This window comes from Propithecus coquereli, unplaced genomic scaffold (genome assembly GCF_000956105.1).
Source record: "Propithecus coquereli isolate 6110/MARCELLA unplaced genomic scaffold, Pcoq_1.0 Scaffold171, whole genome shotgun sequence".
In the NCBI taxonomy this organism is placed as follows: Eukaryota; Metazoa; Chordata; class Mammalia; order Primates; family Indriidae; genus Propithecus; species Propithecus coquereli.
In genome coordinates this window covers 4,828,706-4,850,193 of record NW_012141747.1, presented here as the reverse complement: position 1 = coordinate 4,850,193, position 21,488 = coordinate 4,828,706, and the positions used below count along the sequence as shown (strand labels likewise).

The window sequence follows — 21,488 nt, the reverse complement described above, 5'->3', positions numbered from 1 at the left end:
TTTGTTTTGGGACTTTTTGATAAAAGCTATTCTCACTGGAGTTAAGTGATATCTCACTGTGATTTTAATTTGCATTTCTTTTGAAAAGTTTCTGTTCATGTCCTTTGCCCACTTTTTAATGGGGTGGTTTGATTTTTTCTTGCTGATTTTCCTGAGTTCTATATAGCTTCCAGTTATCAGCTCTTTATCAGATGTACAGCATGCAAATATTTTCTCCCATCTGTAAATTGTTTATTTGCTCTAATGGTAGTTTCTTTGGCTATGCAGAAGCTTTTTAATTTGATCAAGTCACATTTATTGATTTTCATTTTTGCTGTGATTGCTTTTGGGGTCTTCTTCATAAATTCTTTGCCTAGGCCGACGTCTATATGAGTTTTTCCAACATTTTCTTCTAGAATTCTTATGGTTTGATGCCTTAGGTTTAAGTCTGTTATCCATCATGAGTTGATTTTTGTGAGAGGTGAGAGATGCAGATCCTGTTTCAGTCTTCTACATGTGGCTGTCCAATTTTCCTGGCACCATTTATTCAATTGGGATTCTTTCCCCCAGTGTATGTTTTTGTCTGCTTTGTCAAAAATCAGATGGCTGTATGAGGATGGTTTTATATCTGGGTTCTCAGTCCTGCTCCATTGGTCTATGTCTCTATTCTTGTGCCAGTACCATGCTGTTTTGGTTACTATAGCCTTGTAGTATTGCTTGAAGTCTGGTAAATTGATGCCTCTCAATTTGTTCTTTTTGCTTAAGGTTGCTTTGGCTCTATGGGGTCTTCTTTTGTTCCTACGAAGCATAGAACTATTTTTTCTAGATCTTTGAAAAATGATGTTGGTATTTTAATAGGAATTGCATTGAATCTGTGGATCACTTTGGGTAGTATAGATATTTTAACAATACTGATTCCACTGACCCATGAGCATGATATGGTTTTCCATCTGTTTGCGTCCTCTACTAGTTCCTTCCTCGGTGTTTTGTAGTGTACAGACACATTTGATGAAGTGGTAGCCTTCAATAATTTCTTTTGTTCTTCATGTTCACATTTTTTCTTTTGAAAAACTCCAAAGGCTTGTCTTTGAATGCAGGGTGCGTGGTCTGTGTGCGGTGAAGCAGTTTGGAAGATTTCATGGCTTCGTTCGATAGCCAGTCACCACATGCTATACAAAGCAGCTTGGAGAATGTGAATCACCTGCTGCAGTGAACCCGTAATTTAAGTAGGGCTCTTGGTATTTTCTTTTAAAAGCAGCTTTCATTTTATTGGCAGTCTTAGAGTCTTCCGCTGTCTCATTATTGGGTCTTTCTCCCTCTTCAAAGAAGCTCTCCAACGATGTTTATTTTTTACTCATTTTTGCTAGGGTTAGCTTGTAGGATTACCAAAACTGTGACTGAGACAAGTGAATAGTGCAGGAAAGAGGCATGGATGGAAGTGGTAAGTATATTAACAGGGTGGGCCATTCATGGACTAAAATAAGTGTCAGATTCTGACTTAAAGCCTGCCACCAGATGCAGCTGTACAATTGAAGTACATCAACTCACTTGCCACTATAAAGCCTGCCACCAGATGTGGCTTAATTGTTGCTTACCATTCACTGATAGGGTTTTGATATAAGTCTGCAAGTAATTGAGTTATTATGGTCTCTGTGCAGTCAAACCTCTCTGGTAATGATAATCTGTGTTTTGTAGTCATTCCCCAGGGCTAGCATCATCACCTCAGCTCCACCCCAGATCATCAGGCATCAGATTCTCATAAGGAGTGCACAACCTAGATCCCTCACATGTGCAGTTTACAGTAGAGTTTGCCCTCCTATGAGAATCTAATGCCCGTGCTGATCTGACAGGAGGTGGAGCTCAGGCAGTGATGCCAGCAATGGGGAGTGGCTATAAATACAGATGAAGCTTCACTCACAGGCCTGCAGCTCTCCTCTGTAGCCCGGTTCCTAACAGGCCACAGACAGATGCCAGTGGTTGGGGACTACAGCCTTAGCCTTAGAATACTGTACTTTCCTGTTCCCTGAATTAATGCTTGTCCCTGAGTGATTCCATATATTTCGAAGTCAGATCTCTTTCACAATTTGTCTGATTCATCTTTTGCCAGATTTCAAGCTTCTTCCTCACCTCTCTTGCAGCATGAGGCATGCATTTCATTTTGTCTTGGAGTTGTCTTACCTGAATGTCATACTCCATCATTAAGCTGTTGGATCCTTGCAGGCAAGGTTCACTTCTGACTCACTGTCTGTCCCCTATAAGTATCCAGCTCAGTACCTGTTGAAAAAATGAATGAACAGTTCCAGATTGCAGGCTCCTGTGGATGACCTCATCAGAGGGTGTTTCTGGCCATGAGGCCAGGCTTGCTAGAAGGACACAACACTTCATACAGAGCCCCCAGGGCTGCCTGCCCTCTGTCTTCTGCCCCTGCTTCCTCTCCTGTTGGCCTGACATTCACTGGTTGTTGAGAAGAGGTGCCACATGTGAAGAAGGCAGATCTTGTTGAAGATGAGGGTGCTGAGTGTCACTTGGTTCCTCTCCCTGCCTACTTGAACTCAGCAGTGGTGGGCAGCTTTGGAGCACTGCCTGAGGAAGTGTGCTGGCCTCAGAGTTACTGCTCATGGCTCTCTTTTTAAGATTGCTTTTCTTCTTTTTCGGTTTTTATCATTCCTGCTACTGTTAGCTTTGCAATAGTACTGTGACAAGGCCACCATGGGAGAGGGCCCTGGAAGGCTGCTGGTGGGGGTCCTCCCTCACCAAACAACATCAAACACTGAACAGCCAACAGCACAGCTGGATAGCTGAAGCAATATAACCCTCTCTCCAGAGGTGTCCTACATAAGATCAGGATTGCTTGCTGATTTTTTTTTTTTTTTCTGATGAGACTGTGGAGCACTGAAGTCCTTTCAGTGTCTTTTTTAAGCGTTTCACCAGCAGTGACTGGTTGAAAAAGTATTCCATTTTAACAGGTAAAGTAAGAAGTACAATATAGCACTTTGCCAGAGATCTGCTTATGGTAAAGTCTGCCAAATGTGTGACTCATTTTATGTTTGCAAGGTACCTAGAGGACTACGATCTCTCTTCCTGATCTCCTTTTGTTGATAAGGAAGCTATAAACAGAGTTGGTTGGTGCTGCCCACTTGGAGGTCTTGGGCAGGTCATCCCCAGCCTCCTGGCTTACTGCCTTCTTCTAAAATAACTTTGTCTTCTCAGCATTTCATTGATTTATGGTGATTGTTTCACATTTATAATCCTTTATGAAATTTTGTTGCTACTCAGAAAATTTTATATTTTCTCTTGAAGCCAACTTTGACACTTGTGAATTAGAAAACAAGCTTTCCTGGTGAATATAAAACTAGAACCTGCCTGACTCCAGTCATCTGAAGCACATGGAACTTTGAAAGTGTTATTAGTCCTGCTTTTTCAGTGGTGGTCTAGAAGGAAATAATATATTTGGAGTGAGCTGGCCAGTGCCTCTTTAGGCGCGTGTGCCATCCTGCTGAAGGTGCTGGAGCAGTGATGGTGATGGGTCGGCAGGAGCAGGCGAGGGCTGGGCTGCCTGTGCGTTTGGCTGGCCCTGAAATTCTACACGGTGTGATGCCAGCACACAGTGCCAGTACTTGCAGTGAGCCTGAAACCATCTTACTGGATAATCCCTGGGAGCTATATCTTCCCTTTGCTTCCCAAAGCTCCATTAGCATGGAGTTTTGAAAGTGGCCTACATATTAAAGTACTGCCCTAATAGTTTGCTTTCTAATAAACAAGACCAAAGGCTGGCTTCACAGTTGCTCACTCACCTGGCATAAACTAGAACATGGACCTTCCCATTTAGAAAATGCCTGGGCAACCTCCAGCCCGGGTCTGCCCTACCTCTGTGGGAGGTGGAGTGGACACCCAGCTCCCCTTTCAAGAGCACACCTTGCTTTTAGGTTTGGCGAAAAGTCCTGGGTGGGTCTTTGGGACTGTTGTGTCTCATGAGTGGACTAACCTTGGTCAAGGCCTGTGTTTCCCCACATAAGGCCTGCGATTTTTGTGTGTCCAGCCACTGCCCAGGTGGTGAGATGGTTCACTTTCCCTGAAGCAGTTCCCTGGATAAACCTGAAAGAGGACACAGGAGTTTCTGTAGGAAAGGGAGGACACATGCTTTATTCTGGCACTGTGGGAGGTGTGTCACCAGAGTAAACTGGAGACAGTGCAAGAGTTTCAAGAGAAACACCTTGACACATTCTTCTCTTACCAAAACCAGGAAAGAATAAAACCTGTTGGGAACAGTAAAGGGGAGGAAATTACAAGTAAAACACAATAATCATACAAAAAGAGCAGAGGAGCCCTGCTCATAGAGCCAACCTGTCACCACAGAAACCCAGTCTTGGGTCATGACTTAATGATTCAGGGCGGAGGGTGGGTGCATTACCCATTCCACTTTCCCATCAAAATATACCATTTCTGCACAGTATCTGTGTGATCCCTGTGTCCCCCACAGAAATACAGAACATTTTGCTTTTTTGCTTTACTATTAGTTGATATTTGTTGGCTAGGTTTTGTTGTTTATCATGTTTACAAATTTTTGTTTTTTAAAAATTTATTTTGAAATATTTTTAAAAAATTGACAATATTTTTTCAAGGCACTTAATTTCAGCTGAGGAAAAGGAAATCAAACACAACTGATGCAAAAAAGAATCTGCTTTCATCCTAAAGTTCTCTCTTTTGCCTTCTCTGGGAAGACCCGTTCCCTCTCCAGTATCCGCTGTTGCTTAATGTGAAAATTAGAGATGGAGTCAGAGACTGAGTAACCTAAGGGGACACTTGTAAAGATTATAGGTGGGGACAGAGAGGGAAATATAGCATGTCTTGAATATGAAATGTTTTCTCCCAAGGGGCCCTGGAAAGGTGTGATGGGAAGAAAATAATATTCCAATAAACCAATGTAAGACTAAAATAATATATGTGAAAGTGCTTTAAAAATGAGGAACCCTACAACTGATGGAGATTGTGCCTTTTATTAGCATTTGATTGTAGCTTGAATTAATGTGTTCTGTGCTTTGTTCTGCATAGTGGACAGAGCACTGGACTAGTAAAGCCTGCTTTCAGGTTCTGACTTCCCTGTGCAGCTCTTGACCTTGAGGGAGCCCCTCTACCACTGGGAGCCTGGCTCCCAGTGTCAAACAAGAATAACCATCCCTCACCACCCAGAGCTGCAGTGTGAGGACCACACGAGTCCAGGGACATGGATGGCATTTGCAAGCTGGTCATTGTTGCTCATACTTGCACTTCTTCCCCAGTGAGGTTTTTTACCTAAGGAGATCTCTTGACAAGGTGTTTCTGTCGACAGAGACCAGATGAGGCAGGTGTGCGGCCAGAAGGCATCTTGGGCTGGGCCATTCTTGGTCTCCTCCTCTCTTGTCCCTCTCCCATGGGTTGGAAACATTGTGAGAAACTTGTCCCTTTATGTGCAGCAGCAACAGATATTGATTAAGTACTGGACGAACATAATGTTATAAACAGACTGAAGGGAGGGATGATGGCTGCTCTTCACAAAAGGAAGGAGTCGTGGGCACCGTCTTAAGTTTGCCACCTATAGGGGCCTACAGTGCTCTCTCTCCTCTGCAGGGGGCAGGGAGCCAAGGAATGGTGACTGGAATTGTCAGAGTTGCATTTTTACCTGGCAAGCCATAAAACCGTGTTTTTTTTTCTGTAACTGTCTTGATTTCATTCAAAGGAGGAAAAAGGACATGTTGGAATGTCTGCCATCTGGGAACCTTTGACTCCCTGTTCACAGTCCAGGGAGGGGTATTGCATGACTCTTCATCTGCCCTGCCTGGCAACTCACCTTTTATGGGAATGGTAGCTGTGGCCATGGTTGTTTTCACCAAATAGCTGCTGGATGCACCCTAAATGGCCATTCTGGCCATTTCTGGCCTCAGGCCAAGCAAGGGTAGAGTAGAGGGTGTGGCAGAAGAGTCAGTCAAGGTTATGTGTGTGTGACCATTTCTGTAAAACAGCCCCATCCATCACATTAACGTGACATAAACCCGAGTTCATTTGTGTTGGAGTTTTGTTTGTGTTCATTTGTAGATCTCTTTTAGTTTTATAATAGCTTAAGAGCTCTAAGAATTAGGCATAATCTCTTTTTGCTATGTGTATTTTATGTATTTTAAACAATATAACATCTAGTTAACACTGGGAGTTCTTTGATTTTTCTCTTTGAAGTTTAAGAAACATCTGCTATAGGTGAATCTCCATTTGGGTTCTGAAAATTGTGGTGTTCTGCCCAGCCTCCCCCCACTTCTCACACCTGACTGGAGCCAAGCCCTTGGATTCTCTGCCATGGAGAGAGCTCAAAGAGAATCCACACAGTCGGCCTCTGTGGTGGCTAGGGCTGGAGAGTTTAAAGTTGGGGGTTGCCTCGGCTCCCACCTTGTGGACTGGCTTGCTTGCAGAGAGGGGAGGATGACTGACATGGCTAATCAGAGGACAGCCGAGAAGAGTTGTATGTGCTGCTGGCATTGGAGTCCACGGGGCCAGCCCAGCCATGTGCCTCCTTGGGTTTTTAAGGAAGCCCAGACCTTTATGACAAAAGTACATTTCTGCTTAAGCTCACATGAGTTTCTCCACCCTGTGCACAGGGGTCCAGCTGTTATATATGGTGTTTTGGCCAGGATAGCAGGAGTACCCAGAGCCTGCCCTCACCATGACAGCCTCGTCACGAACCCCCATGGGGTGAATGGAAAACACTGTTGGGGCAAAGCAAAGGATGTTGCTGTGGCTGGGATGTAGGCTACCATCTGGGGAGGTTACCCCCTCCTTGCACTGCTTTCCTGAGGAGTCTGAGCAGCTGTGGCCATACCTCTTCCAGAGGAAATGAGAAGAAGCAGAGCTTGGGCCAGCCCTGGAGGGGAGGTAGGAGCAGGCGCCAGGCCAGGCCCAACAGCCCTGGGTTTGGGTGGGAGAAGAAAAGGGAAGAGAAAGCACCCCCCTTAGGCAGTGAATGGTGTGCACCCAGCCCACCACTGTGGTTTAGAGCCCCCGACCCAGCTATAGAGGAGCCAGAGAGGATTTATGCTCTTCAGTCGTCTAGCCGTGTCTCCTGGACCCAAGCTTTGAGAAAGTGCCCTGGCCTGGCGGGGGGCATCTGGGTGTGTGATGATACCTTCCTTCATTACGGACCCCACTCAGAGTGAAACTGACCACAGGTCCCAGGAAGGCCATTGTCCTCATCACTTCAGCTCTTGGTTCTCTGGGAGCTGCATGTCTTTGTTGACATGGGAGTTGATAAATACTGGATGGTTTTCTCAGTTCTTTAATATACCTATTCGGAAATTTCCGAGGCACTGGAAGGCCTTTCTGGCCAACATACAGGTGAACTTTTCAGTTGTGTGAGGGCTTTAAGTGGCTGAGTTGACAATAGAGCAATACATGAGACTTGCTAAAGTCTCAAGTTGTAGGAGAGAGAACAGCATGGACCCTGGTGTATGCTGTCTCCAGTCCTAAACAGGCAGCCCTTACAGTGGACTGCTGTGCTCAGCACAGTGTTCCCATTATCTTTGTTTGTTTGTGGTATTTGGAAACTTATGTGGTAATCAAATTACAAATGAAGCCTGGTGCATGGGAGTGAGGGGGTGATGTGTAGGAACACTGGGTTGATTCACCCTAAGAAAAGCCTCCAAAGTCCCTGGTTCTAGCCCCTAGGGGTGCAAGCTAGCCCTCACACAGGGGAAGATTTCAGAAGAGGTTTGGCCACCCCCACCATGGCACTCAGCTTGTACACCATTCATGACTTTATTACATTTCTTATGATGTAGCTCCAGACCAAGCCTCCCTGTTCATCTTTGTGTCCCTAAGGCCTGGTCCGTAATAGACACTCGGCTGCTCATTAAAGAGATTGCCAGTTTATGGAGAAGAAACAGCATGAGGTGCAGAAGTGAGGAAGTGGAGGTGTTGAAGAAAAAGTGGCTGAAGTGTGCTCTGTGGGAGGGCTTGTCAGAGCAGAGGCCCCAGAGGAGCCTCCCCAGGCTGAGGTTGCGCCTGGCTCTTCCCCAGCATTGCAGCTGCTGTCATTGACAGGTCTCCCTCATCCCCAGATTGTGAGAGCCCAGACCTGGGACTGGTACACTAAGACATCTTGCTCAGCACAAACGTTCTAAAGCACTTTTTTCAGAGTGATTTATTTTCAAACTACTTCCTACAGAAAATCCCCTGAGGGTTCATGATTTATAGTAGAACTGCAGGGGCTGAGCTGCAGTTCTAAACCAGGTTGTCCCGAGGACCTCCCAGGGAAGCTGGGCATCAGGAAGGACCTGAAGGAAGTGAGTGAGCTGCCTTTGTGTCGTCTGAGGAAGAGCAGTGCTGGAGAGGGTGGCTGGTGCGAAGGCCGCACCAGGAGAGGTCCATACAGCTAGGAGGCCAGGGCAGGAACAGGATGGAGACACCGCTGGGAGGTTCACAGGCCTCGCCACTGCCACTGGACACAGACTTGGGGGCTGTGGGAGGGACATTGGTCAGAAGCCCAGGGCATGGGGACTGGGATGCTAAGTGGGTTGAAGCCGTGTCTACATCTATGGGGAAGATCGAGCGGACAGAATTGGGCGTGGGCGCAAGAGGAAGAGGCGCCCAGGAGGCCTGCACTGATTTTGTTACTTGCTTGGAGCAAGTGGAAAGATGGGACTACCATGGACTGAGATGGGAAAACTTGAGGGAGGAGAAAAACCCGAAACAGTCTGGACTTGCTCTGCTCTGGGAGAACCCTGCTCTGCCCTGTTGTTTAAAGGGGCATTCATACACCTATCCAGGGTGTCTCAGTGTGTTTGGGCTGCTATAACAAAACACCGGAGAATAGGTAATTTATTACATAAACAACAGAAATTTATTTCCTACAGTCCTGGAGGCTGGGAGGTCTGAGATCAAGGTGCAGACATTCATTGTCTGGTGAGGGCCTTCTTGCTGTGTCCTCACACGATGGAAGGTGGAAGGGCAAAAATGGACTAGCTAGTTCCCCCCGCCCTTTTAGAAATCACTAATCTCATCCATGAGGGTGGAGTCCTCGTGGCCTAATCACCTCCTGAAGGCCCTACTTCTTAATACTGTCACACTGATGGTTAAGTTTCAACATAGAATTTTGGGGGACATTCAGACCACAGCACAAAGTGATTGACTCCTTTCGAGTCTGGGATGTGCATTTGCATCCAGATCCAGGCATTATAACAGTCGTCATGTTTATTAAATCAGTGAGACATGTTTGTTGATTAAATGAGATTAACTCATTGCCATTGCTACCTGTTCACTGTCACTGGCAGGGAGCAGGGCTTGGGGAATGGAAGCAGGAGGGTTAAGAATTGAATATCTCCTGGTGAGCACATGCTCAGGGGGAACCTGAGTCAGGTGGTTTGTGGGTGAGAAGGGATGCAAATTGCTAGCTTGTTGCTTGTCTTCCTGTGCTTGGTTTTCTAAAGCAGGTTTCTTGCATTTAACCACTGGCGCTGGACTAATATTTTGCAGCCTGCTCATGTGTTAAATGTTCTTTGAGTCAGAGCTTTCACATCAACTCTTTCTTTCTCCCTCCTTCAGCCCTGTGCAGATACGGGGAGCAGGAAGTGGGAGAGAGCTGGGCCCTGCTCTGAGGGGCAGGAGGAAGCAGGCCTCTCTAGCACAGGAGGGCTACGTACCATCCTCTCAGAACATGGTCCTAATAGTGTCTAGCCTGGAGGGACAGAGCATCCACCCCAATTCCCTAGGGTCGTTGGATCTGCCTCCATACTCCCCTGATTGGAGGGCCATGAATTCCTTCCAACAGTAGTTGTATCTTTGTTTTACAGGTGAGGAAACTGAGACACAGAAATGGTACCTTGTGGAAGGTCACATGCTCCTTCATGGCTCACCAGGTCTGATGCCAAAGCCTGGGCTCCCCCCACCAAGCCATATTGCTGCAAGGAAAAGTCCTCTGTTCACATGTTCCTTCCCAACAACAATCTTTAGACCTAATTTTTTGGTTTGAAAACATGATCACTGTAAACTGCATTACAAGCAAAGCACTGGGGACCTTGGTGAAGAGCACTGGTTGGAGGAGTTAGAGAGGGCTGGAAAGTTGAGTAAAATTCAAGTAGATTTCGTTCTGGAGAAAGGCCTTCCAGGCTTACAGATGGCCCCAGTACAAGCGCCGTGGGGGCCCTTCCAGGCTTACAGATGGCCCCAGTACAAGCACCATGGGGGCCGGTCTTGGGGAGGTTAGGAAAAGCCGAGACGAGAACCCAGCATGGCTCACAGCCTGTGTGCCAACCTCTGCGTGGGTGTTTTATGCGTTTCTTTACATATGTACTTGTTCCTCAGTGTGTCCTGGTGAGGCCAGTGTTATTCCTCTTACACAGATTGTGAAACTGAGGCTGAGAGAAGCTTGGCAATCTTGCACAGTCACCTGTGGGGGAGGAGGGTTCTGAAGTGACATTCACTGAGCAAAGTGGTTGGATTCCTGAGTCCGGCTCTGGGCCTCACAGGTTGATCCAAGGGTCCAGGTTGTAGGAGGGCAGGTGTTGAGAGCTGTCTTAGTCCATTTGCTGTAGCTACAACAATACCGCAGCCTGGGTAGTTTATAAAGAAAATGAATTTATTTCTCATAGTTCTGGAGACTGGCAAGTCCAAGAGGATGCTCCCTGTATCTGGTGAGGGTTATCCCATGACAGAAGAGGGGAAGGTAGAAGCCAGCATGAGAGACAGGAAATCAGGCCAAACTCATCCTTTTTATTAGGGGTAACTCTCCTCACTCCAGCGTTAACTTATTCATGAGGGCAGAGCCCTCATGGCCTAATCACCTCCTAAAGGCCCCACCTCCCCAAACTGTTACAATGGCAATTAAGTTAAGGGGGACACATAGCATGAGCCTTCTGTGGACCAGAGTGCCTGGGGGCATGGTGGGCTTGGGGCCAGAGCACAGGATGGGCATGATGGGGCCTTCTTGGGCCCTTGCCTTAGAGCTCTCCCAGGTCCCTTCCACCCTTGTCCTTGTTACTGGGGCATCTGACCTTTTCTGACCAGTTAATACCCAAAGCCTTTGAGGCAGGCAGCATTCCTTGCATTTTATGGTAGGGAGGCATATTTGACTTTGTTTTAAAGGTTAAGATCTTTCCTAGGCAGTTGGCTTTTGTTTGAAAGAGAAAAATGAAAGATCTGCTTGCTTCCACCATTCTCGTGCATTGTAGGGTATGGAGGGGTGGAACAGCCAATGGGTAAAGAAGTCTTCAAAGTGGGCAGATTAAAATAAAAAAACCCTTGCTGCTGTCCCTGCCTCCTAGAACCTGTGCCTTTGCTTTTAATGACCCATACCCACCCCACATCTCCTCCCCACTTTACATCCCATTGGCGTTTTCTCTAGTGTTTAACATTCTCTTCTTTGCCTTTCTGGGTGGCTCTCTCAAGTTGGCCTTATTTAAGGAAGAATGAGTTTTGGTGTGTTCACCTCACTCAGGTCACACACTCCTCTTCTCACACTCATTGTATTATTTTCTTTGCATTAAAATTTGATTCATAGCATTTAAATTTCTAAGTTGCCATGTAGAGACATTCATTCATCCATGCCTTCATTCCCTCATTCATCCCAAATACAAGCCAGAGGAGGTTTCTGCTGCCATTGGCTGTTGCTCTGAAACAATCAGAAACCAGGCCTTCCTGGTCCTTGCCAAGTGCTACGTGTTTCTTTGCTGGTGACCAACCTGAGCGGCTGCTCGGGAGCGGAATGTGAGCTGTGGCGGTAGTGGGCCTGCTGAGCCTGCACGCTGCACGTGGCTGCCTTTTCCCTGAAGTGGAACCTCCAGTTTGCTGGCCACCCTTACCCTTGGTCATTCTGGAGATGCTGTCCCTGTTGCCCATCCCTGTCACTGCAGCCATCTGGCTCTGACCCATTCAGTTTGTGTCATTGGGAGCTGTACTCCACCCACACAGTGTCCACCCCATGTTTGTCCCTATGCCATGGAATCTACACAAATGCTGCTGCTGTTCTCTTATTTTCTGGGCTTCAAGAATTGGTGGCCCTGAAGCTCCCAAGGGTCCCAAGACTCCTGTTGGGTATATACCAGGTCCGGATGGAGCCCTGGGTAGCCTTAATCCCCAGCTGGCTCTAGGAGACCTGTGGAAACAGAGGCTGATCTGAGATGCTATGGTAGTGATTGGGTCACTTTTGGGTTGGATTAGCAGCTCTGGGGTCACTTCAGTGAATCTGCCTTGTTGATTTTAAGGGCATCTCCACACCATAGAGTGTTTGGAGTGGTGAGGTCCAAGCCTAGCCCAGGGAATACTGGGGGTGGAGGAGACACAGGAGATGTGTTCAGGATGTCCTGAGCCTGACCTGAAGTTACAGAGGGGGTGTGATATTGTGAAATATATATTTGGTCTTCCTTCCCCTTTTCCTGACACCTAATTCCTAAAGCCCTTGGAATCTCTGGAGTGGTAAGAGTTGTTTGTATGTTGATGAGGTGACTGGTGGCTGGGGACTCCTAGGTTGCCTTAGGATGGTGCTGGTTGCCAGGGAAACCACATGGCTAGAGGGCTGGAACTTTCAGTCCCCCGCCCTCCTACCTCCTGGGAGCAGTGAGGGGCTGAAGGGTGAGTTGATAAACCAATGGCCAGTAATTTAATCAATCATGCCTATGTGATGAAGCTTTCATTAAAAACTCGAAAGGACTGACTTCTGGGAGCATCCAGCTAGCTGAACATGTGGAGGTTCCTGGAGGGTGGCACACTGGAGAGGGCACGGAAGCTACATCCCTTCTCATATGTAAAAATAAGTAAATGTTTTCCTGAGTTCTGTGAGCCACTCTGGCAAATTAGTTGAACCCAAGGAGGGGGTTTTAGGAATCTCTGATTTATAGCTGGTTCGTTAGAAGCACAGGTGACAACCTGGACTTGTGACTGGCCTCTGTAGTGGGGGGCAGTCTTGTGGGACTGAGCCCTGAGCCTGTGGGATCTGACACTATCTCCAGTTAGGTAATGTCGGAATCTGAGTTAAAGGATACCCAGCGAGTGTCCACTGGAGAATGCTGCAGTCTGATTGGTTGATACATGGGGAAGTGCCCCATACATCTGGGCTCCCAGAAGTGTTCTGTGTTGTGAGAGTATAGTAGGAGAAACTGAGTTTGATTTTTTTCTTATATCTCTCGGACAGAAGGTTTGTTTGATTGACTACCTACTAAGGTGGAATTTTTATTTCTCGTGCTCTTCCCATTTCCTGGAGCCCTGTGGTAGTCTCCCTACTCCCTGTGGGCTCTTTTCTCATGAGCTTGCCATAGCTTATGCAGAGAACAAAGCATAATTTTTTCCCAAGCATTGTGCAGTATTAACTGGTGGTTGTAATTTTTTATAGCCATTTATCAAGTACCTGGTATGTGCCAGACTTTATAACATTAGCTGCTATAACAAAACCCTCAAAACCTCAGTGCCTTCATACAACAAAGGTTTATTTCTTACTCAAGTTAAGCCCAACGTTGGTTGCATGTGGGGAAAGGAGTGGGGGCTCTGCTCCACACAATCTCAGGGACATAGTTTCCTTCCATCTAGTGATTCCATGTTCCTTGGAATTATCCACCCAATCCATTGCATCCAGCCAGGAATCCAGGGAAGAGAGAGCTGTAGGAATGCATAAGCAGTTTTACCATCCACGTCTAGGCAGGTGTCCGTCCCTTCTGTGCTCAGACACACAGCTTACCTACCTGGAAGGGGGCTGAAGAGAATGTGCTGTCCCTGTGCCTAGGAAGAGGCGGGAGAAGCCAGATGTGGGGATGAGCAAGTGTAGCCTCTGCCACAGACTTTGATGGTTTGCCTACTCAGCAGGTGTCTGTTAGACACCCTGGTCTATGGTTAGGCTTGAGCCAGGCACCCAGGAAGCCGTAGAAGAAGCAAGAAGTTTGAGTCTGGTGCTCAGAAGGCACGTGGTGCCCAGATGGTCGTTCCACAGGCACATAGGGAAGTACATTATCATGAGGTATATATAGACCGGGTTGGTCATGCCAGGGGAAGGCTCCGTGCAGGAAGGTGGTATTTGTCTCAGGTTGTTACTAATAGTAATTTTCAGTGCCAGTGAGTGGTGTGACACCTCATTGATCTATGATTTTAGCTGTCCCAGATTTGGGGTTTTTGAGAGAAAAGTCTTCCTCTTTCTGCCTCCTAAAGGAGCCTCTTTCTCAGGGGCTGCTGACTCACGCCCTGTCTCACTCAAGCTTTTCATTTTCCTTTCACTCTGGCGTTTGGAGAACAGAGGCACAGTGAAGGTTTGCTGCGCACAGGGACAGCAGTGGTGGGGAGGGGTTCCGGGAGGGGCCCCCAGTTGTACTTGGGCTTTTTGCTTTGTGTCCGTTATGACAGTTCATTCTTCACCTCCATGTGACCTTGGAAAAATCATCCTGTCTGTGCTTCCGTGACCTTGGCTGTGCAACTCCTTTTAAAAATGATTCTCAGAAGAACCCCAGTGAGTAAGACAGACAAAAGTGGAGCTCTTGTGGTTGATAATCTTTCCCCCTCACCTCCAGCTCAGTGGCCCCCGAGAGATTACTGAGGCAGAGGGGCCCCCAGGACTCCAGGCCTGAGAGTCCTTAGTTCTGTAGGGGCGTAGGGCAGGCAGACCTTTCCAAGACTGCTTCTGAGGGCCCTTGCCACCTCGTCAGTCCCACTGCCTGTGCGAGTCGTAACACCCCTCCCATCTCACCCATGCTCCCTCCACCCTCTCCCCTGCCCCACGAGGGACATTAGTGGAATGGAAGCTCAGGTTTGCTGTCGATTTGATGACTCGCATCCTCTTGTCAGAAGGGGTCACATGACCCCACAGAGTGAGGAAATGAAGCAGTTGGTTTCATGAGTTACTGCTTCTTTCTGTCTTCTTGACCCTGAGAAAAAATTCCAGTCCTCTAGACAGCTCCCACACACTTCTCTGTCCTCTTTGATTTAGGTGCAGTTTTTCTTCCTAATAAGCTCTTGTCTTCAAATGGAGATGGGAAGAAAAATGGGACCTTGGGAATATAGGAATCCTTGGTGAATTACTTCAAATTAATGAGAGTAAGAAGGGAAATCAAATTCAGTTGTGCAAATTAGCTTCGTGTTCTGGGTCTTGATGACTTAAATTGCATATTCTAATTAAATAGCCCCAAATAACTATGAATTGGCTTCTAAGGTCTTTTTGACCTTAAAGTTTCTCTGACCCGTGAACTCTCTGAAGTAGAAAATTAGTTTGTAGATGTTTCCCTTTAAGCATTTCTATGTCCAGAAACCTCACGGTGTCTGTAATACAAACCACCCTCCCAAAGGAAGGGCAGGCAGGTGGCAAGGACCGGCGAGGCCGGCAAGGACCCTGAAGGGGGAGGGGGAAGGGGTCAGAGGGGTGGTTTGGGAGCCCCCCTAGGGCTGGCAAGATGTTGGGGTTCAGATGTGGCCCTTTGTTGGGTAGGTGTCTCCACTGTCCCAGGTGAAGGCACAATGACTGGCACCTTCACCAGCAAGCTGAGCACGGCAGCAAGGCAGGCAGCAGGATGCTGAAGTAACGCTACAATAAGCCAATAAGCATCTTTGCTCAGGAGTCTTTTCCATGTTCTGGGTTATTAGGGAGAATTTTGTTATTGTTTATAAATTTTGATAATTAATGCCAAGTTGCTTTCTGAATGCTTGTACTCAGCATGAGTACTCACTTGATCACTCTAAAATGTGATCAACAATATAGGAGAGCCCTATACAGTTTCCCCTAGGTCCTCCAGCAATGCCTATTCTCATTAGAAGAACAAACAAACCTCTTCGAGGACTAATTTAGGTGAAGATAAGTATATTTAGCATTGCTCTAATTATTACTAATGAATTTGGTCATTTTTCCAAAATGTTTACCATATGTATTCATCTTTTATGAATTCATATCTTTTGCCACTTGCATTTTGGTGAGTTGTTTTGTTAATTTGTACAAACATTACTGTAAAATACAGATGTTGGTACTACAAGTACTTTCCCAGTTTTACCATTTGCATCGCATGTTGTTTGACTTGGACAACTTTTGACAACGGCAAACCATCAGATCTTCCCCTGGGTGATTTTTATTGTGGCTCCCCAGGCAGGGCACTGCCCTCTGCTGAGGTGCCCAGGCTGAGGATCCCAAGGTGCCCCTAGTGGCAGGGATGGGAGCACAGCCTGCAAGAGAAACTGAGTCTGCCTGTGGCCAAGTGCACTGCTCTTCCTGTCCAATTCCCAGACCCCGGCACATTGAGGTGGCTCGTGAGTTGGGCCCTGAGGCCTGCCCCGACAGCCCCACAACAGTGCTGGGACTGAGTGGGGCCTGGGTGTTCAGCTCTACAGGAGGGCACCTGAGGGCCAGGCAGCAGCAGCAGGAGTGTGAAAGCCCAGTGGCATTTGCAGAACCCTTTTCTGTTCTTGCACATTTGGTTTTTATTGCAGCCCGGTAAGATGGGTGCAGCTAGCCTTATCTTAGACGGTAAAGATCAGAACCTCAGAGGGTCCTGCAGCTTCTCCTGGGGCCTGTAGTGTGTAAGTGGGGAAAGTAGGACTCAGATTCCTATCTCCTCATTTTCCCTTAACCACACCCAGCTGTCTGTTTGCCTCTTTGAGGCAGGCCCAGACTCCCCCTACAGACCACCCCAGCAGGGGAGAGGGATGTGCACTTTCTCATTCTCGTGGCTTTGAGCAAAACTTGTGTTTTTGAGCCAAAGGGTTGGATTGGAGTATGGAGCTCAGACAAACATGGAGAAGCTCTCGGCTTCCCCACGTTTCTAGGCATTGTTTTCTCAGGAACTTTATGCTTGAACAGCTTGTTAAGTTTATACTTTTCTATTTTCAGATGATGGATTTGGATGTGCTTTTATGAAGAAATTCCACATGGTCCAAGAACAAAAATGTCCGGTAAGTTGCTTGGTGAATTAACCCAAGGGCAGGAGCCCCAGGTCCTTCAGGTGCAGAGGTGGGGACAACCTTTGAGAAGACAGGGATGTCTCTGGATACATGGAGGCCTTTGAGGGGTGTTTTAAACCATACCTATTGCTTAGTCTAATTATCTTTACTTCTAAAGGTTGGTTCCTTCTAGAGACAGCAGGAATTGTAGCACATAGAGTTGCAAAAACCTGAAACTTGCTTTTTGCCGCTTAACCTACTTCCGAGAGCAGAGTGCGAGCTCTGAGCCGTGCCTTGCAGTATCTGTCTGACTCAGCCTGCAGTAGTATTTTGCCCAGAGTCCTCCTCATCCACTGCACCGCGCTGTCCACTTCAGTTAGGCCTGGATTATCACTTACTTGCTTTCTGCAAAAGAAAGCCCGAGACCGAAACATGTGAAGTTTGTGTAGCTCTGGGAAGAAAGCAAGCAGGTTAAAGATGCAAGCTCTGTCTCAACAGTGTTCCACCATGCGGGTGTAGCCCATGGGCAGCAGACTCCAGCAGCTCTTACCCTTCTCACAGAGATTGTGGTGAATTGATTTAAAATTTTAAAGGTTCTATGAGAGTCATCAGCAGAAGAGCATAATAAAGTGAGCAAGAAAATCTCAAAAGCTGTATGTTGTGATTATATACACACTGTCATTTACTGTGGCATATCTTTGTTGAAGAGGACATGATTTCCTTATGGGACCCCATGGGCATACCATGTTGGGAAGTAGGGAGGACATGGGGACCACTAGGGGCTGAGAGCAGCAGACACTCCACCCCAATTCCTCATCTGCCAGAGGAACCTGACCTTGCCCATGTCAGGTTACGTTCTCTCTCCATGAGAGCACAGTGGTTCATCCCCATGGTTTCTTAACAGTGTTTGTTCCTATTTCTAAGGGCTACTGCCACCTTAGGGGACTAGGGCTTGGTAACAGCGCTTCCCCGGGAATCAGGCGTGGTCTGACCCAGGAACAAGAAGCACATCATCACCAATGACATCATGACAGCAAGAGAGCACAGCCCTCGCCATGGTGCCAGGGCCCGTGCGATGCAGCGGGCTTCCACCATCGATGTGGCAGCCGACATGCTGGGCCTCTCTCTGGCAGGTGAGCCTCAGAGCCTGCACCAGGCTCCTGGTATGAGCTTGCAGCATGTGGGCCCCACACTGTAGCAGCATCCAGCAGACAAGCAGGATGAGCCCCCATTACTGCCCCAGGCTGTGGGGTATCCTGGTGTGGCACCCCTGTGGTTGAACCAGGAAATAGGGAGGTGGAAGTCAGCCCTCTTCTTGGAGACTGCTCTGCTAGAACCTGAGTGCCGTCAGTTTTCCAGTTTAGGTGGGCGCCTCCAGGGCTCATTTGCCAGTAGTGATGTGGGAATCCACAGTGCCTGTTTGGCAAGTGCCCAGGCCGTGGTAAAAGCCCTCCCTGTTGTGGGCATGTAGACCTGAAGAGGAGAGGAGAGTTTGATTGTGGAGTCTGAGACTTCTTAGGAATCTCAAAAGCAAAATATTTAGAAAATAAGAAATCACCTCACATAATTTTTTGGGAGGGGGGAAAAGTAGAGTGTTGGTTTTTTGGCAAAATCTAAAAACAGGGAAAAGTTTATTAAGGGTGATTTTGCTGACATTTTTTTCTATTCAGGAAATATACAAGATCCAGATGAGCCCATTTTGGAATTCAGCTTAGGTAGGTATCTTTTTGTTTTGTTTTGTTTTTTTGTTTTAAAAAAATATGTTGCTTAAAAACAAAACATTACCACCAGCACAGGTTTGTCTCAAAGAACTTGCTGCTGCTGCCACGTTTCTGAGATGATAGGGAGCCCTAACGCACGTGTGAACTTCCTGTGGGTGGGGAGGGACCTCAGAGGCTGTGTGCCCATAGGGCTCAAGTCTCCTCAGCATGGGGCATTGTCCTTGGGAGTGTGCTCTTCACAAGTGGCCTGGGACAGGGAGATGAGGCCACCCAGAGCCTCTGGCACAGGCTGTCCCCCCTTCTCCTCCCCTCCACCCACCCCTCTAGGAGAGAAAACTGGGCTTAGGGCTCAGCTTTGTCACCCTTGGCTGCAGGCCTTGTGTGGTTGAGTTTAGATCTCTAGCCCTCAGTTTCCCGCTCTGTAAAGGGTGGTGATGACACCTGCATCCTCTCCTTCTCAGCAAGGACCAGTTGAGAATATACTAAAAAATGGATTAGAATTGCCAAGGCCAGAGTCAGGGAAGTGTGGCATTACAGTGGCTTAGCCAGGAGGCCCAAGATGCTTCTCCTCAGAGCCCGATGCTACCCGGTGCTCCTCTGCCCTTCCTCCCCCTTGGTGGTGGTCAGCATTGGTCAGTGGCCTGGCAACAATGTCTAGGAGGTGGTATGACATAGAAGAGGCACCTCCTGCAGAGTCAGATGACTTGGATTCTAATCCTGATGGTACCAAGCTACCTGCATGCCTCAAGCCTGCTGTTTGACTTTGCTGGACCAGTTTCCTCTTGTGCTATATGGGGGTGTTACTGCTTGTTTGAGACACAAAGAAGATCAAAGCAGTTAAACCCCACTCACCTGCAAAAGAGACCTGGGCAAATTGCAAAATCCATAAAAGTGTAAGTATGTTGTTAGCAAATTAATACTAAATTCTGAAAATGTCCCCATTTCCGATTAAATGCTCCTAAACAAGTTCAGAGGGTTTCCCCAACCTTGACTTGGTGGCTGGTTCTGCAGTGGGGATTGAGTACAGGGCTGTGTACCTGGAATGGGAGGTTTGGGGAGAAGCTGCTTTTAACTCTGCTGGGATTCCCACATCTGCCACCTCACCTTCGAAGAACTTTATTGCTTTTTACAAATTACGGAACTGACTCTCCAAGGGCTTCAGTTTCATAACAGGAGAGTAAACATATTTCCAAATATTTCCTTATTTTAAATCATTCCAAACATCAGGACAAATAAGAAACAAAAACAAACTGGAGAGTGGGACATTTTTGAAACCCCCAGATGTCACCTGGGAGGAGGGAGCAGATGAGCAGATGAAGGAATAATAAGTAGGAGAGAGGAGCATGGTCACACCTGCATGTGAGAATAGCGGAGGCCGGAGCAGAGGGTTTGTCCCAAAGGCACTGGGATGCTCAGGAGACAAAAGCAGAGGCTTATTGGAGAGTTTGTGTGAGGAAGAGTTTGGGCTCAGGTGCTCACCACACCCCTCAGTCCTGCAGGGACCACAGGTTTCTTCTCTCAAGAGGCTTCGGAAGCAGAGTGGCTCTGGGTTGGGTACACCAGCATGGAGGGTGGGTGTGAGGGGCCAGACAGAAACAGGGATTAAGTGGATGTCTCTGTTGACTAAGAAGTTCCCCCAACCTTCTTCACATCCTAATTCTGCCAGGCTTATGCCTCTGGGAGGGAGGCTCTTTCTCAGGAGAAAGTAAACCACTCAAAGAGACAAGCCTTCTGGAGCCCAACCAGAAGCAGGCCTGCCAACCACCTAGTCACTGTTGTGGAGCCCACCTAGCCCACCTGTGAACACTCGACATCAAATAGCCTTCTAACACCTCATTCTCAAAAACAAGTGGACACGTGTCCACACACAGATGGGTACACAGGTGTTCCTTGCAGCTTTATTCATAATAGCCAACACTGGAAACAACCCAAATGTTCAGAATCAGCAGGAAGATACACGAACTGTGGTGCGTGCATACAAAACATGGGAATGTCATTCAGCAAGGGGAAGGAAGGAACGACTGCTACACATAACCACATGGGTGAATCTCGAAAGCATTAGTAAAATGAGAGAGGCTACACACAAAAGGCTACATATTGTATGATTCCATTTATATGAAACTCAGGACAATTAATCAATAGTGACAGAAAACCGATCAGCGCTTATCTGGGACTGGAGGTGAGAGTTGACGGGAAAGGGGGCAGGGAAATCTTTGGGGTGATGAAAATGTTCTGTATCTTGACTGTGGTAGTGGTTATATGGATATATATACTTATCAAAACTCACTGAACTGTACACTTATAATGGGTACATCCTATATATAAAACCCCCAAATTGACTTAAAAATAAGATGAAAAGAATAATCAAAGATCACCACACCTTTGTGGAATGCCTACAACATGAAAGGAAAAAACAGATAGAAAAAATAGAACTTGGAAAAAACAGAGACATTGCAGAAAATGTTAAAGAAATTATAATTTACATGCTCCAGAAAAGACAGTGTGTCCATAAAATAAGGATAGGATACTACAAAGAATAAAAGGGCTGGGTGCAATGGCTCACACCTGTAATCCTAGTAATTTGGGAGGCTGAGGTGGGAGAATTACTTAAGCCTAGGAGTTCGAGACCAGCCTGGGCAACATAGTGAGACCCCTGTCTCTACAAAAAAAGTAAAATAAAAACAAGCCAGGCATGGTGGTGCACAACTGTAGTTACTTGGGAGGCTGAGACAGGAAAATCACTTGAGGAATTTGAAGTTACAGTGAACTGTGATTGTGTCACTGCACTCCAGCCTAGGCAATAGAGTGAGACCGTCTCTAAAAATAAAAATAAAAAATAATAAAAAAAAGAACAATCGAGGAAAAAGGACAATCTTAGAAATTTAAAATGTGATAGACAAAATCTTTTAAATATGAAAAAGTTTAGAGGATATT

At 47.0% G+C, this 21,488-nt stretch overlaps 1 protein-coding gene across 1 annotated transcript in view; it reads left to right on the top strand.

The window, feature by feature from the left end:
- Nucleotides 1-21,488, top strand: part of INPP4A (inositol polyphosphate-4-phosphatase, type I, 107kDa) — a 144,870-nt gene that overhangs the window by 62,321 nt on the left and 61,061 nt on the right. Inside the window, exons 2-4 of the mRNA XM_012642002.1 lie at nucleotides 16,784-16,845; nucleotides 17,758-17,966; nucleotides 18,504-18,548. Coding sequence (XP_012497456.1) covers nucleotides 17,861-17,966; nucleotides 18,504-18,548 — 151 coding nt within the window. The 5' untranslated portion in view covers nucleotides 16,784-16,845; nucleotides 17,758-17,860. The remainder of the gene's footprint in view (nucleotides 1-16,783; nucleotides 16,846-17,757; nucleotides 17,967-18,503; nucleotides 18,549-21,488) is intronic.